The 14,634-nt window shown below is 46.6% G+C and overlaps 1 protein-coding gene across 2 annotated transcripts in view; it reads left to right on the top strand.

Moving 5' to 3' along the window:
* The first annotated feature begins 728 nt into the window (after positions 1-728).
* prrc2c (proline-rich coiled-coil 2C) overlaps positions 729-14,634 on the top strand; it is a 23,730-nt gene continuing 9,824 nt past the window's right edge. For both annotated transcript variants that reach the window (XR_005894236.1, XM_041041175.1), the window contains exons 1-15: positions 729-1,098; positions 6,699-6,868; positions 7,047-7,221; positions 7,416-7,525; positions 7,865-7,990; positions 8,121-8,419; positions 8,537-8,616; positions 8,885-9,021; positions 9,124-9,211; positions 9,604-9,787; positions 9,887-10,523; positions 10,623-10,795; positions 11,250-11,526; positions 11,650-11,860; positions 11,962-14,406. Coding sequence is in view for 1 of the 2 variants with exons in the window: in XM_041041175.1 (XP_040897109.1) it covers positions 6,754-6,868; positions 7,047-7,221; positions 7,416-7,525; positions 7,865-7,990; positions 8,121-8,419; positions 8,537-8,616; positions 8,885-9,021; positions 9,124-9,211; positions 9,604-9,787; positions 9,887-10,523; positions 10,623-10,795; positions 11,250-11,526; positions 11,650-11,860; positions 11,962-14,406 (5,057 nt within the window). In the remaining variant the exon portion in view is untranslated. The remainder of the gene's footprint in view (positions 1,099-6,698; positions 6,869-7,046; positions 7,222-7,415; positions 7,526-7,864; positions 7,991-8,120; positions 8,420-8,536; positions 8,617-8,884; positions 9,022-9,123; positions 9,212-9,603; positions 9,788-9,886; positions 10,524-10,622; positions 10,796-11,249; positions 11,527-11,649; positions 11,861-11,961; positions 14,407-14,634) is intronic.

The raw sequence follows: 14,634 nt of genomic DNA, 5'->3' as shown, positions 1-14,634 counted from the left end.
TTTTGGACCACCTATGGTCTGAATGCCACTCGATGGACGTCAAAGATTGTGTGCTAGTTGAGAATACATTTTGTTAATTCAGCTGTGTTTGTCTGGTTGCAGACTTCAACACCAAGGTTATAACTGCTCATGTAAAGGTTACACTTCTACACCAAACTGAAATCGAAAAAAAAAAAACATGTACCACTCAGAAAATTAGTCAAGAGGACTGTAAACAGCACATGTGATTTTAACACGGTAAGAACTGCTACTGGTTATTTTTTACTCTCATCCTACGTTCAATTCCTTCAAGAACATGTTGCTGTATATTAAATTACTGGCTATCAAAGCCATCAGTAAAATGTAAGAAAATCTTAAAATAATTTCACACAATGTTGACAACTGAGTGTTTTCAGTCCAGTGCTTTAGCTTGTACTGTATGTATAAAACCAACAGCAAATGAATAAAATGTAAATGTCAAAATGAAAACACGATCTGTTTGGCTTTAATTTACAAACAGTAAAACAGCTGGGCCAAACTATAAAAACAGGATTTTAACGCAGACCTATGTATTCATTTGCTATTGATGTAAACGGGGGAAAGTGCATGACCCATTTCTGAAAGAGTGGTGTTGATGGTTAGAAATCTGTGACTGAGCACCTGCACTGCGGGTTAGAAGCTGTGAGAGGGGGATGCGAGAGGATAAATCTGGCAACTACAGTCTGCCATCTTTGATTGTGCGACAGGCCGCGGCGCGAGCGGGGCCTCACTCAGCTAGAAAAACGGTCTGGCACGCGATAACGGGTGGGGAGAGAAACGGAACCACGGGACGGCCGCGTACCGGTTTCCCGCAGTAACGGCCCAACAGACGAGGACGGACTGGCGGCTTGAAACGGCGCAGAAGACACAAAACAGAAGCCGTGCATGTGGAGAGCGGTTTGTTGGCAGCCAACGAGCAAAGTAGCTAACCATCGTTAGCCGAACCGGGTTAGCAGGCTAGCCAGCTTTTGTAATCCGCCGGCCAGACACACTTTCGTCCACCACAAACCAGGCCGAAACCGGAACTCAAGAGAGGCCGCGCAACACCCGAAAGGACAAAGAAGGCACCGGCGGTGGCAGGTGGGTCTGCATGTCATGCAAGTTGAAGATTTGAAGTTTTACCCAGTAGCTGATGCTGATGGTGTTCACTCAGCGCTAGCTGGTTAGCATGCTTTGGCTACTGACGGGCTGAAAGTGGATGTGATGGCGACTACTGAGAAACGAAACTATGCTAAACGATTCAAGCTGGCTGCTCTCTTGCAGCACCATGTTTCTCATTATGCACAAAGATTTGTGTTGCTGGGTAGATTATAATGATTTTGAGTTTAACCTTTGTGTAAGAAACGTGTTATTTGAGCTCGGTCTGGATGAGTTCCGGGCGTAGAGGGCCTCTGCTCCCTACCGGTATGAGCCACCCAGCCCACCAGTAGTTTGATTCATGGAGAACGGTGGCCTGAAGACTTATCAATGGCAGTGATTTAGAAAAACAATACGACATTATAAAGCATCTCATTTGATTTTTCTGAGTTGGACTAAATATCCCCGCGATGTTTTAGGTTTTACTCATGTTTTTCACGGTGTTTAGCCTTGTGGACAGACTAGCACGGTGCTTTCCTTTTCAGTCATCATGTCTTGCCCGTTCAACAAATGTGGTCTTAAAGAAGCACATTTTTAGTGTGTGACTGTGCGCTTTCTGGAGTTAGGCAGAGTTGGGGTGTGTAAGACTCCAGTGATTCATAAATCACTGGAGTTTGCAGATGTGGGAGCCACCCGGGAAATCGTCAGTGGGCAGCATGGTATTGTGCCTGTGCATCCATGATGACAAATAGATCTACATCTGGCTAGTTTTAGGTAGGCCATTCAGGCATGTATTGATTGGAGTAGCACTTTATTGATTGACCAGTCAGCAACATGGCTAGATCAGAGATCTACTCCTCACAATTTTTTTTTTTTAAATCAAGAGTAGATATCAAACATTTCCTTTTGTACACTGCACTTTAAGTCTCCTTAACACTGCTTGTATAGTTGAAACTGGCATTTTCAATAATTTAAGCTTTGAATCTTGGCACGTTTGCATTCAATTAAGGAGAACACAGCCACCCCCCAGTTTTTCATGTGCTTAGTGAAATTACCAGCAACTCCCAAGGGAGATGATCCCAGTGGTATTGATGGCCTGGTGTTGGAGAACCACAGTAATCTTAAGTGGCTCCCAGTTCTCAGCTTTTTTTTTCCCATTGCTTTTTTGCATGCTAATGGGGAACATTTGGCCATTAACAGTATGCAGAGGTATAGATTTTAGGAGGAGCCCCCTGCATTGACTCTGATCAAAGTGAAGATTGATACTGAAGATGATTGATATTTATGTCTGCAGCCCATCTGTTATACATATGAAATGATAGAAATTGCAGCCGTAGCCGTGTTGCAGTTATGGCTACTATACCGAAAGATGACTGACATACTATATTCACCACTGTCACTGTAGAGGTTTGGAACCAGAGTCCTTCACTGGAGACAGCATTACAATGCAAACCAACAGGGACAATGAAATACAATCCAGTTCTTTCAAACCCATCATTTAGACCATCTGCATGACGTCTCATTCTGTGGCCTCACTGTTGCTTTAGACAGACTAGGCCCGTGACCCATTGTAAACAAAAGAGTAGGCTACATGAACACTGTACAGGTAAGTTGTCTGCAGTTTGAACCTGAAGTCGATCTACAATGCAGAAGACAATTCTAATGTGCACCTGGGGAAGCGGCAGTTACTCCACTGTTAAAGCTGACAAAAATCACGTACAAGTTATAGACCAGGATGGTTGATTTCTTACTGCTAAGCATGACCGGGAAAGTAACTTTACTTGTCACATGGTTTGACAGATGAGAAGTTTTGCCAGCCATTTTGATTTCATTAGACAGCCAAAATCAGTAGGGAACATTCTTAACACAATGTGCACAGGCACAAGCACACACACACATAAACTAGTTCTTGCCGAGAAGAAGACAGTGCAGCACAAAAGGACATCAGAGCAAAGTTTGGGAAGGCTCACGGTTTGACTTCCAAGCAGTACAGATCAATGCCTTCCACAATGGATGCCTGAGGAGATACTGCTGTATCATCTGGCCTGAGAAGGTCTCAAAAGAACAGCTATACAAGATGAATAAGTGCAACAGCACGGTGTTGGAGATCAAATGTCACCTAATTTGATTAGGCAGGTCAGGTCTTCAGAACACCCCAGGACTGAATCTCAAAGGTTGCACAAAGATGGACTCCCATCATGGAAAAGGAAGCAAGGTTGGCCCAAAACAACTTGGCGGCAAAGCGTTGACAGCTGAGTTGAAGGATATGGACCTAACCTGGGCCAAAGCACAGCATCCAACAGAAGACGGGTCGTGATGGAGGCAGATCATTGAAGCCTAATGTTCCACCAGGGACAGAGAGGATTAAATGTGTGCAAGTGCCTAGAAGAAAGAGAGAGAAGTAGTTGCAGGGGTGAAGACCATTGGCCGATTAAAGTTGACCAGCCAATATATCAGTCGGGCTCTAGTCTGTATTTATTCACACACTATTTTACGCACGTTTCCCTCCACCCAGCCTCTGACTGTTTCTGCTGTGGTGGACCTACTCCAGTGATGCAATTTACAGAGTACTTTAAACTGAAGAGTTCCTGCTGTATTCAAATTGTTTTTCCTCTTCACCTCCTGTCAAGCATTACTGCTGCCCCTGACAAAACTGTAGTAAAAACACTGATTTATAATGATGATAAATGCAACTGGCTCACCTGTCAGTTTCTCATAAATTATGCCTGCAGATCTGTAATCAGTCTGCTCTGCCAAATTTAAAGGACAGTGTACAAGGTGTAAACAAATCAACTAGCATGTCTTGAACTGTGCACTTTTTGTGACAGCATTGGTATCAGTACTTAAAACCAGTGTTTTTGTTTTTGTTTTTTTTGGGACTACAAGGTTGAAATAAGACAGGGCAAATCATTAATTATGTGTTGTCACCTCCTCAAATTTGAAAGTCATTTTGTAGTGTGTGTCTGGCTTTAGTGTTTGGCATTGTTTCTGGAAGAACCGTTTCAGGCAGCTGGAGAGTGTATCTTCAGGAAGTAATGCATCAAAATGTCACCAGTAGTCGGCCTTCAGTGATCAGCAGCCGCTACCACAACTAGACAAATGCTGAAGAAAATGCTGAGCGTCTGCATAGCTTGCACTGACCGATTGCATATGCTCAGCGTACTTTTAATGGACGCTGCGGGCACCTGCAGCAGATGCAAAGAAATAACTTTGACACACAAGCTCACAGCAGTGTAAGGATGCTCAAACACCAGTTTTTTTCTAACTGACATAGAATAAGTACCAAGTATCTGAATCAGATAAGCAGAATATAACCAAGGTTGTTCATTCAGGGCTGGGTCCTGTTGTCATGATTTGAGTTACGATTGCATTTGATAGTATTTTGCAAAATAAGAACCAGGTTGTTTTTAAAAGACAGGACCTTTCCTTTAAGTGGATGTTACTTTGCAAAAGGGCTCTAAGGCCAAGTTACAGATAGAGACTGAGCTCATCAGAGCTGTCAGCTCCCTCCAACACACACACACAACCACACAGACACTGTTCTACCACGGCTACGTTAATAATAAATGACCTCTGTGTGACTTAGGAAAGACACTGCAGCCCAAACACGCTGTCTCTGTGTCCTTGGTGCTGCTCACTCTAATTCACTTTTCATGCTACTCCTCAGAGTATCACAAATCATGCACCACTTCCCTTCAGCCCCCCTGGTTTAGGCGGAGCAAACACGGGGTCGGCACACAATCCTGTGGATTGGCTGAGTTTGTTTTTATTTGCTAGCAACACAGTGGGATTGTGAGAAAAAACCTGCATTAGACTTATGTTGGCGTATGTTGATCCCACACACTGAGGTCCCATTTGCTCCACAATTGTGCTACTAACTGGTTAATGTCTTGTGGTTAGTTCCACTTATTTTGTGCTTTTCTCTTTATTTCATTTACACCTCAGTTTCACTTACTTTCACTTTTTTTTTAATTATTATTATCGCCTCCTGAAAACGTCATGCTTCAACATTCTACCATCATGTTTAACAACTTATATCCTGCCCAAACTGCTGCGACACAGTGGCATGACATGCTGCACTAAGCATAGCGTCTCCCCTAGTTTCTGCTTTCTCTACCTAAACTTTTATTTTCCTTAATGAGGGAGCTCAGGTACTTTAAATGTGTACAACAAGATGCTGACGATCTTTTACCAGTCTGTTGTCGCCAGTACATCAGAGTCAGTGACACCAACAAACTGAACAAACATCTCATATCCCCTCTATGACCTGCCGGTCAAACAGCAGAGCACTCTCCAGTAGGAGACTTCTTCAGCTCTGCTGTGACAAGGAACACTACAGGAAGTCACTCCTGCCAGCTGCCATCACTCTGTATAATGTTTTTCCTCTGTGTTGGGAGAAGGGACACTCCTCTGACAGAATGTTTTTTTTTCCTTTGTAACAGGACAGACTACTCACTTTGACTTATTATCACGCTATGCATCACATCTGTTATGTGTCTCAAATTAATCAGATCTTTCAGGTTTTTTTTGTATGTGCACCTGACTTGCATTAATGTCCAATGAATTATAATGTACCATTATACAGTCTGCAGTATAGTTATAGCTTTATCTTTAATCCCTATTTTTTCTATTACCTTGTATTTATTTTTTATTTTTATGCTCTGTTTAGTCTGTTTAGTTATTGTATAGAGTGTAGCCTTTCATTGCATTGTGTGTTATTTACCAGCGTCATTATTATTGTGGTTTATGTGAAATGGCTGCAATTTCCCTTTGGGATTAATAAAATACTCCATCTGACCATCAGTCAGTCAGACCCCAGTGTAGAAAACACAAAGTGCTGTTTGTTGTTGAACATCAAAGAAGGTTCAGATATCTGGGCTGTGCTGTAGTGCTGCAGCAGCTCTGCAACTTTTGTGTTCGGTGTTAGTTCGGGCACCTGATTTTGATTTAGCTTTTCGTCTTAGTCTTTTGACAAAAATGTGTGTTAACTTTAGTCAGATTTAAGTCATTTGATTTTTGTTAGTCCTAACCAGTGTAATTTTAGTCCCATTTTTGTCATGCAATATTATTTTTGTCTCCTAAGCATTTTGAGAATGTAGCGCTGTCGCCATCTTTGTGTACAGTTACTATGGTCACAGGTGTTGTTCTCATCTGTTGCGAGGTTGGTGGAAAAGGCACTGTTTACTTGTTCACACCAGAGTATGTGTGTCACTCTGCTGCTCTGGAGTAACACACAGACTGACTCTCTCCAGTAAATCCTGCTGGAACAGAACTGCACTCTCACTGTCTTTTCTGCTCACCTTGCATGAGTGTTAGCATTACCACAGCTACCTGTACTGTTCCGTGCAGAGCAGTGATTCATTCGGAAGCTGGATTCACTCATTTGTTCACCAACATACAGTTTTCTTTGTCTGGAAATCCCAGTTTGTGTCTGTCATGTAGCATACACACGACTCACTGAAGACTCGCAAGTCCGGTTGTCCATCCGGTTGCTGACAAAAGTTGTAGTTCTTTAAAAAAAAGTTTACTTTTTTATTACGTTAAAAAGGTGTTTCACAAAATTAACACAATGTTGTCTTCCCCTCGCCCACCTTGGTTTGTAGGAGGCTGGTTCTGGGGGCGAGGCCAAAGGACCAGACTCAATGAGTTTCCAGCGAAATGTCAGAGAAGTCAGGGCAGAGCACCAAGGCAAAGGATGGCAAAACAAAGTATGCGACCCTTAGCCTCTTCAATACCTACAAGGGCAAATCTCTGGAAACCCAGAAAACTGCAGGTAAGCAGCTCCCTTACAGTCATGCATACTATTCTATACAGTAGCTCATCAGTGGACTGTGTGTTTGCATTTGCTGTTATCAAGTGAGTGATTGACAAAGCAATATAAACTATAAGGATGATCAAGCTCTTAGCCCAACTTTCATATAAACCTTAATCTTATCTTTTCTTCTTCCCAGTGGCTGCCAGACATGGGCTCCAGAGTTTGGGCAAAGTTGCTGTCAGCCGGCGTATGCCCCCTCCAGCCAACCTGCCCAGCCTGAAGGCAGAGAACAAGGGAAACGACCCCAACGTCAACATTGTCCCCAAAGACGGTAGTGGCTGGGCATCCCGAACCGAGGCAGGGGACGAGAGGTAAGATGAATAACTTGCTCAGATATGTGTGTGTGTGCACGTTTATTTTCTGATGTAAGCTCATCTTTTAAATAAACTTGTGTGTTAAGCACTACAGAAAAACAAGAAACGTCTAATTTAGATGAAGAGGACTCTGTCATCCAAATTTCACATTATGACTATTGTTGGTAATTCTGCTGTTTTATGTGCCACAGGCAGCAGGAGACGCCCCCACCCCAGAACAAACCAGCAGTGGTCCAGCCACAAGAGCTTTCCAGTGGGGGCAGCCGCTCCTGGGCAAACAGCAAGCAGACACAGCTAGACGGTAAATATCCTCTCCACTTACACCTGTTCACAAAACGCAGATTACCTATGTTGTTTTGTCCCACTTGAAATTTATGTAGGGGGTCGTAAACGCCACTACTCAGTATATTTCCAACTTATTTCTAAATAAACTGAAGCAAAATCCCTCAACTGGTTTACAGCACTCAGTCATTACAGTTTTCAGGGACCGTGTGATCTCTACTAAATGTTGGGTTGGGGGTGGAAGGGGGGCTGTATACCAACTGAGGATTAGACTTGTCATTGCTGCTCTGTAAGTCACCGTGTTATATTCAGTCTTGTGATTTCTGTGCATTCATAATAATGTGCTTGTATTGTGCAGGAGCTCCACGTGTGAGCAGCCATTTTCACCAGGAGTTTCCCAGCTTGCAGGCGGCTGGTGAGGTGGAGAAAGGGGACGGTCAGGAAGAGGAGCCTTATGGACCTGGCCCCAGCCTCAGACCTCAAAGTACGGCCACACTCATGCACATAAACATCATTCAGTATTTACTGATTGCTTTCTGTTTGCCTGGTGTTCAGGAAGCGTAAACTGCCTGAACCCAAGTCAGACAATCTCTCTCTTCCCTCTGTCCTGTTAGATGTTGGCAGTTGGCGTGAGGGTGGATGCAGGAATTTGAACACTGCACCCAGCCCCCCAGAGATGGATAACAGGGCCCCAGAGGAGGGTAGTACGGGCATTGGTACCTCCACACCACCTGTGGAAGCTGAGGAACCTGGCCGAAACGTAACTACCGACGGTCAGAGGGAGAAGAGGGATGGCAGGGAGAGGCTGCCCCCCTCTGCCCCTCCTCAGCCTAAACTTAATGGGGGCCAGCAGCCTCCTTCTGGGGTGCCAACTCACTTTGACCCTGCTTTCAGGAGCATGATGCCACCCTATGTAAGTCACAGTTTAAAACTCTGGACAGACCACATGAGAATATCACAGTTACAGCATCTAGTTGTAGTTTTTCTGTCTTCTTTACCCTGTGTGATGATCGGTGTCTTTGTGTTTTAGATGTTCCACGCATATCCTCAAATGTCTTTTGGCCCAGGGCAAGGAAACTTCAGATACCCTGTACCACAAGATGGAGCAAAGTGAGTTCACATCTTAATGGCTAAACCCCAGATACTTGGTTGAAGCAAAATAAAGGATAATTTTTTGATTTGTACAACAGCATAAGATGTCATAAGATCACACAGAAGCACATTGTTCATATCATTATAAACACAACGGTTTTTTTGTCCATGTGCACAGCCTAGTAAATATCAGATGCATGAAAGCACTCTCATATTTTATTGCCTTGTAAATTCATTAGATCCCTTAATGAACTTCCCTCTCCTTTGTTCTTTGTTGGGGACTCAGGGGTCCTCGGCCATCTCGACCCCAGCCGCCACCCCCCCAGTCCTGGCTCCAGGACCCAGACAGACCTTCCATCATCAGTGCAACAGAACTAAAGGAGCTGGACAACTTAGACACTGATGCTGATGAGGGCTGGGCAGGTCAGTAGCTATATATTATCTGTGAACTTCAGTATTGAAATAATCAATCAAAGGTTATCTCACAGTGGTTCTAGCTTCAATACTGTCTGTTCTGCTATCCAGGAGCTCAGATGGAGGTGGACTACACTGAGAAACTAAACTTCAGCGATGATGAAGAGAATCAAGCTGCTAAAGAAAAAGGAGAAAACTGGTGAGTATTTGGAGCTTTGCTAGTGTTTTTCTATATTTTGCTAATTTAGTCCAAAATGTCTGTGACTTATATAACTCACATGTTGTATTTTTGCTTATTTTACTTTTATTTTTTTCAAATAATTTCTTACATTTTTAGAAGGATTCCTACTTTGCAGAGAGCACCTTTCTTTCCATTAAATATGATACAAAGAAACAGAAATGATGTATTTGCCAGACTGGGCAGGGTTCACACACACATCTCCACTTCCAGGAATAACTTATCAGTGCGTTGTGATGAGGTTTAATGTGCAGCCTGAGGTAGAAGTGTGTGGCTTAGGAGAGCTCGCTAACAGGGGTGATTGCCTGTGGTGTTTTCTGTTTTTACTCAACCATATTGACATTATTTTGTAGGGAGTGGATGGGTAAAGTGGAGCGTATAAGACCTCGGCCATCAGACAGTCAGGAGGCCTGGAAGGAGGGGTCTGAGGACCGTGCAAGCAATAAAGCCACATGGGCTGACAATGTAGATCCCAGAGCGCCATCACCTGGCAGTATGGGGCAGTACAGTAAATCAGCTGCTGCACAGGACTACCAGGTAAAGCTGGATATGCTTTGTACAAGACTCCCATTATGTGTGTTCTGATTATTCACACAGCAAGGTGTCTGTATTTGTACTAATTTCTCTGTTCTTCAGGGTGGCAGTCGTTCTGTTGGTGGCGCAGCGCCACGCGGGAGCAAGCCTCAGGCTTCAGCAGCACCCGGCGCCGATGAGGACTCTGAGGCCTGGAGACAGAAGCGCAAGAAGACTTCAGAAGTTTCTGAAGCCGTAGAGCGAGCGAGACGGAGGAGAGAGGAAGAGGAACGGCGGATGGAAGAACAGCGGCTTGCGGCTTGTGCTGAAAAACTTAAACGTCTCAATGAAAAACACCGCCAGGCAACTGAGGGCAAATCCTCCCCTGCTCAGACAACCAATGATGAGTCAGGAGCTGCTCATGAGGAAGCCTCCTTGTCAGCTCCTGCTCCTGTACCCAGTCCTGTACCTTCAGTCCCGGTTTCACAATCACAGGCCCCGGTCATGCAACCTCCTCTACCTGAGAGGGTGGATCGAGACAGGGAGAGGATGGAGCGAGAACGGGAGAGCAGTGCAGAGGAGGACGTTCACGTGCCTCGTCAGCCCAGCCCCCCCACCCAGAGACCTATGGCCGTAGCTCCAGAGCCTCAGAGCGAGGGAGAGAGCTCTTTGGCTGAGGTCGACCCCCTAATAGAGGAGAACCAAGCTGACAGGACAACAGTGCCTATACGAGACTATTTCAACATAGAGGACAACAGAGGTGAGCCAGCGGAGTCTTTTCCCAGCCAAAATTGGTTGCGAATGATTTGATGTTCTTTCAGTCACAGATGTCAATACTGTTGGTTTTGTTTTCCTTCAGTGGATGAGCCCCACCTGTCTCTGCCTCACATGGACACCCCAAGTGGTGAGGAAGTTCCTGTGGCACCACCACAGCTGGAAGGAGAAGCAGCAGCTGCTATGCGTCCCTCTCTCACCTCAGGCTATTCCAAACAGTTTCAGAAGTCTTTGCCACCTCGTTTCCTCAGACAGCAGGTAAGGGCATCTCTACAGGTGGTTCTGGTTTAATCATAATATGTGGGTTTGTCAGAATTTTCCTAACTGTGAACCAAAAGGGGACTTGATGATAAACATAAAAGAGATGAACATTTAAAGTTAATTAGACCTTTTCCAAGCTGAATGTGTTGATTAGTCATATCAGGACAGTGCATTAGTGAGTTGGGAGTAGTATTTTCAGTACTCTCCAGTTTTGCTAACACCTGGGCACAGGTGCTGTCATATATATATATAGATATAGATATAGGATAGAGAGAGAGAGAGAGGGGCTTGGGTTGGAATAAATTGTTTATTTTGTGCACATAGTGTTGTTAAAACAAGCAGAAATTACATTGAGTCATGAATATTTGCACTGTAGTATATACCATTAAAAACAGGTTAGTGTTTTTTTTTTAGCTTAAATTTTCTTTGTCACTCCTCTCTGGTCTTGTAGGAGCAGATGAAGCAGCAACAATGGCAACAACAGCAACAGCAGAGTGGGGGCACCGTGTCCCCATCAGGTGGTGGTGGAGTTCCAGCTGCCCAACAGCAGCAGCAGCAGCAGCAGCAGCAGCAGCAACACCGCTCCATGTATCAACCCATTGGCCCCCACCACCAGCATCTCGCCTCTATGGGGTTTGACCCCCGCTGGCTGATGATGCAGTCCTACATGGACCCCCGCATGATGTCAGGACGTCCTCCTATGGACATTCCAACTAACATTCACCCTGGTAGGGAGCTGTGTAAAGCAGGAATGGGGAATGTATGAGTATGTTGGTTTGTGATTAGTGTACTCACAGCTGACAAATGTGCCAGACAGCCTGTTCAAAGTCACTCTCCTTTGTGCTCTTCAGGGAGGATGCCTCCTAAGCAGATAGTGCGCAGAGAGCCTGGTGACAACTCCAGTTCCAGCTCTGACTCCTTTGACCACTTGACCCGACCAATGCGTGACCACGGTCTGCCTTCAGACTCTCGGATGGTGTGGGGATCTGACCCATACCCACAGTCTGAGCCGCTACCTTCTGTAACTCCTCCTAAAGGACGGGATGATAACAAGGAGCCAAGGTAAGAAAGAAAGAAAGAAAGATCAGCACAAGAAAAAAAAACGTTATTTTCTGCACATGACATATTACACAACAACTACAACAAAAACTGTTTCTTTATAGGATGGACTCTAGTCTGGATCTGGATAGAGGTCTCCCAGGTATGTACCCCCAGGACCATGGTGCACTTGACTCTCGTAAGAGTAACTTCTTCCGGGACCCTGCAGAGTCCCTATCAGCATTTACCCAGGGCCCAGAGGATACAGCCAGGCCTCTAGACGGGGTCGCCGTAGGCTCAGCCTTTGATCCTGAGGAGCCAGGCTTGCCGAGTGGGGAAGAGGTGGAGGCTCTTGGCCAAGCTATGCTCCAGAGGAGTGTGTCCCAGGGCTCCAGCCACTCCCTCAAGCTCGATGAGCCCAGGTTTGATGGGCTACCCCTGGGAGCAAAATCACTAGAGCTACAGGACACAGGGGAAAGGGCTGATGATAAGCCCCAGAATGAACTCTACTCCCAGGCTGCAGTGACCAGCAACAGGGCTACACCTCCTGCTGATGGATTACACAAACAAGAGAAGCTGCCTCTGCCAGCACCTAGCAAGCAGAAAGCTGAGCTGCGCTGGGGTGGGAGATCCGGGGTCGGACGCAGAGAAGGACCAGGGGGAGAGAGACCAGTCCGCAGGTCTGGGCCAATAAAAAAGCCTGTTCTTAGAGACATGAAAGAAGAGAGGGAGCAAAGAGAAGAGAGGGAGAAGCGCCACGAGAGAGCAGAAAGAGGAGACAGGTCCAAAAAGGATCAGTCATCCAAAGCTCCTTCTGCAGCTGCTGCTGTGTCTGAGGGCTCCAGACCTCAGGGTGAAGGGAAGAGAGAATCTGCAGAGCTTGAGGAAACACCGACTGGCCACCAGAGAGCCCGAGCCACAGAGTCTCAGCCTTCGTCTGGGGTTCCCACTTCTTCCTCTCAGGAGGAGAAAGCAGACAAACCGCCCAGCAACATCAAACACCCAGAACCCAAACTGCCCCCCAGGAAAGAGTCCAATCTTCCTCCGCGTGCCTACCGGCGAGAGGAGAGAGAGAGGGAACGTGATAGGGATAAAGAAATAGACAAGGACAGAGAGAGAGAGTGGCCTGCTGACTCAAGTTTCAAAGGACGTGGTCGAGGGGAGTATTACTCCAGAGGACGTAGCTACCGGGGAACTTACAGTGGCCGAGGCAGGGGGAGTCGTGGCAGAAGTCGAGCAGAGTACCCTTACCGGGAGCCTCGATCACGCTCTGATTTGCCTTCAGCTGGAGGTGCTGCTGCCTTTCGAAACAGGGAGGAAAGTGAAACACGCAGTGAGAGCTCAGACTTTGAGGTTATACCAAAACGCAGGCGACGACGGGGTTCAGATACAGATTCTGAAAGTGAAGGTGGGAGGGAGTCTGCCAGTGATACTGGACCCTCTGACCGTGAACCTAGCACCAAACCTAGTCGTCCACTGAGACGAGAACTACCTGGAGAGGGCCGGTCTGGGCCCCACAAGCCAGGCTTTGGACCTCCTCACATGGGGGACAAGGTTGGATCCAGAGGGGACGATGAAAGCAGGCCCAAACCAGGATTCCTTCCCAAAGGAGAGCCTTCTCGGCGAGGAAGAGGTGGATTATACAGTAGACGAGGTGGAGCAAGGGAACGCGGTGGGCCTCGCTCAGCCCCTCTTAGACGGCCAGCGGCCAGAGAGTCTTCCTCTCAGTGGCCCTCTAAACCCATGGAGACATTCAGGCCTGAGGACGCGGAGTCAACACCAAGATATGACAATCCTCCCGCTGACCGACGGCCCCCCAAGTCTGAGGGCAAGAAATTTGGGGATGGGGCTCCTCAGAGTAGCCGAGAAAGGCCTCGTAGATCCCGACCTGCACGGCCGCCCAGGCAAGATAAACCCCCTCGCTTCAGGCGCTTGAAGGAGCGGGAGGCTGCAGTGTTAGCTAGTGGAGACACGGCTCCAAGTCCCCCTGTCCCTTTACTTCCAGTGCCTGCTGCTGCTGCCGCCCCTAGGCCTGCCCCAGTCTCCCTCTCCCCAACCCTGTCTAGAGCTCCAGGAACCCCTGTTACTGTGCCTGCAGAAGTGGCAGCCAGTATGCCTGCACCTGACCTGCCCTCTCCTATAGAAGCACCCTTACCTGAGACCAGTAGCCCCACCATCACTGCAGTAGGCACCAAGTCCCCTGACTTGTCCAACCAGAACTCTTCAGATCAAGCCAATGAGGAGTGGGAAACTGCCTCTGAGAGCAGCGACTTCAATGAAAGGAGAGAACGAGAGGAGAGGAAAGGAGCACTGGAGGCTGCTAACGAAGCAGCCACCTCCTCTGCTGCAGCACCTGCACCCCCTCAGGGCTCTTTGACCCCCAGTAAAAGCCCTCCTGATGGAGGGGTGACTCCCAAACGTGAAGGAGCTCCTGCTGCCAAAAGGAGTTTCTCAAGTCAGAGGCCTACAGAAAGACAGAACCGTAGAGGCAACAGTGGAGCCAAACCAGGCCGGAGCTACACAGGGGGCAAGGGGGAGAGGAGGGGAGGGGCCAAAGCCAGCCGCAAAGGGTGAGTTTGAAACAATCAGGCTTTTGTCTTTGTCTGCTTATAGTAACACTTTCACAATGAAGTAGACTCAATGAGCATTGTGCAGAAGCATAACACTGCAGGTTCATTCGCACACAATAAACCTTTTGTGTACTAATCATTACTTAGTATTCTACTTAATTAATAGCTGCACTGAACAACACTGGAGCACAATCTACATATCTCAGTAAGCTGTTAGTATTCTCCACT

This window comes from Toxotes jaculatrix, chromosome 6 (assembly GCF_017976425.1).
Source record: "Toxotes jaculatrix isolate fToxJac2 chromosome 6, fToxJac2.pri, whole genome shotgun sequence".
Taxonomy (NCBI): Eukaryota; Metazoa; Chordata; class Actinopteri; family Toxotidae; genus Toxotes; species Toxotes jaculatrix.
Note: the sequence above shows the minus strand (reverse complement) of the source record. Positions and strands in the feature narration are given on the sequence as shown.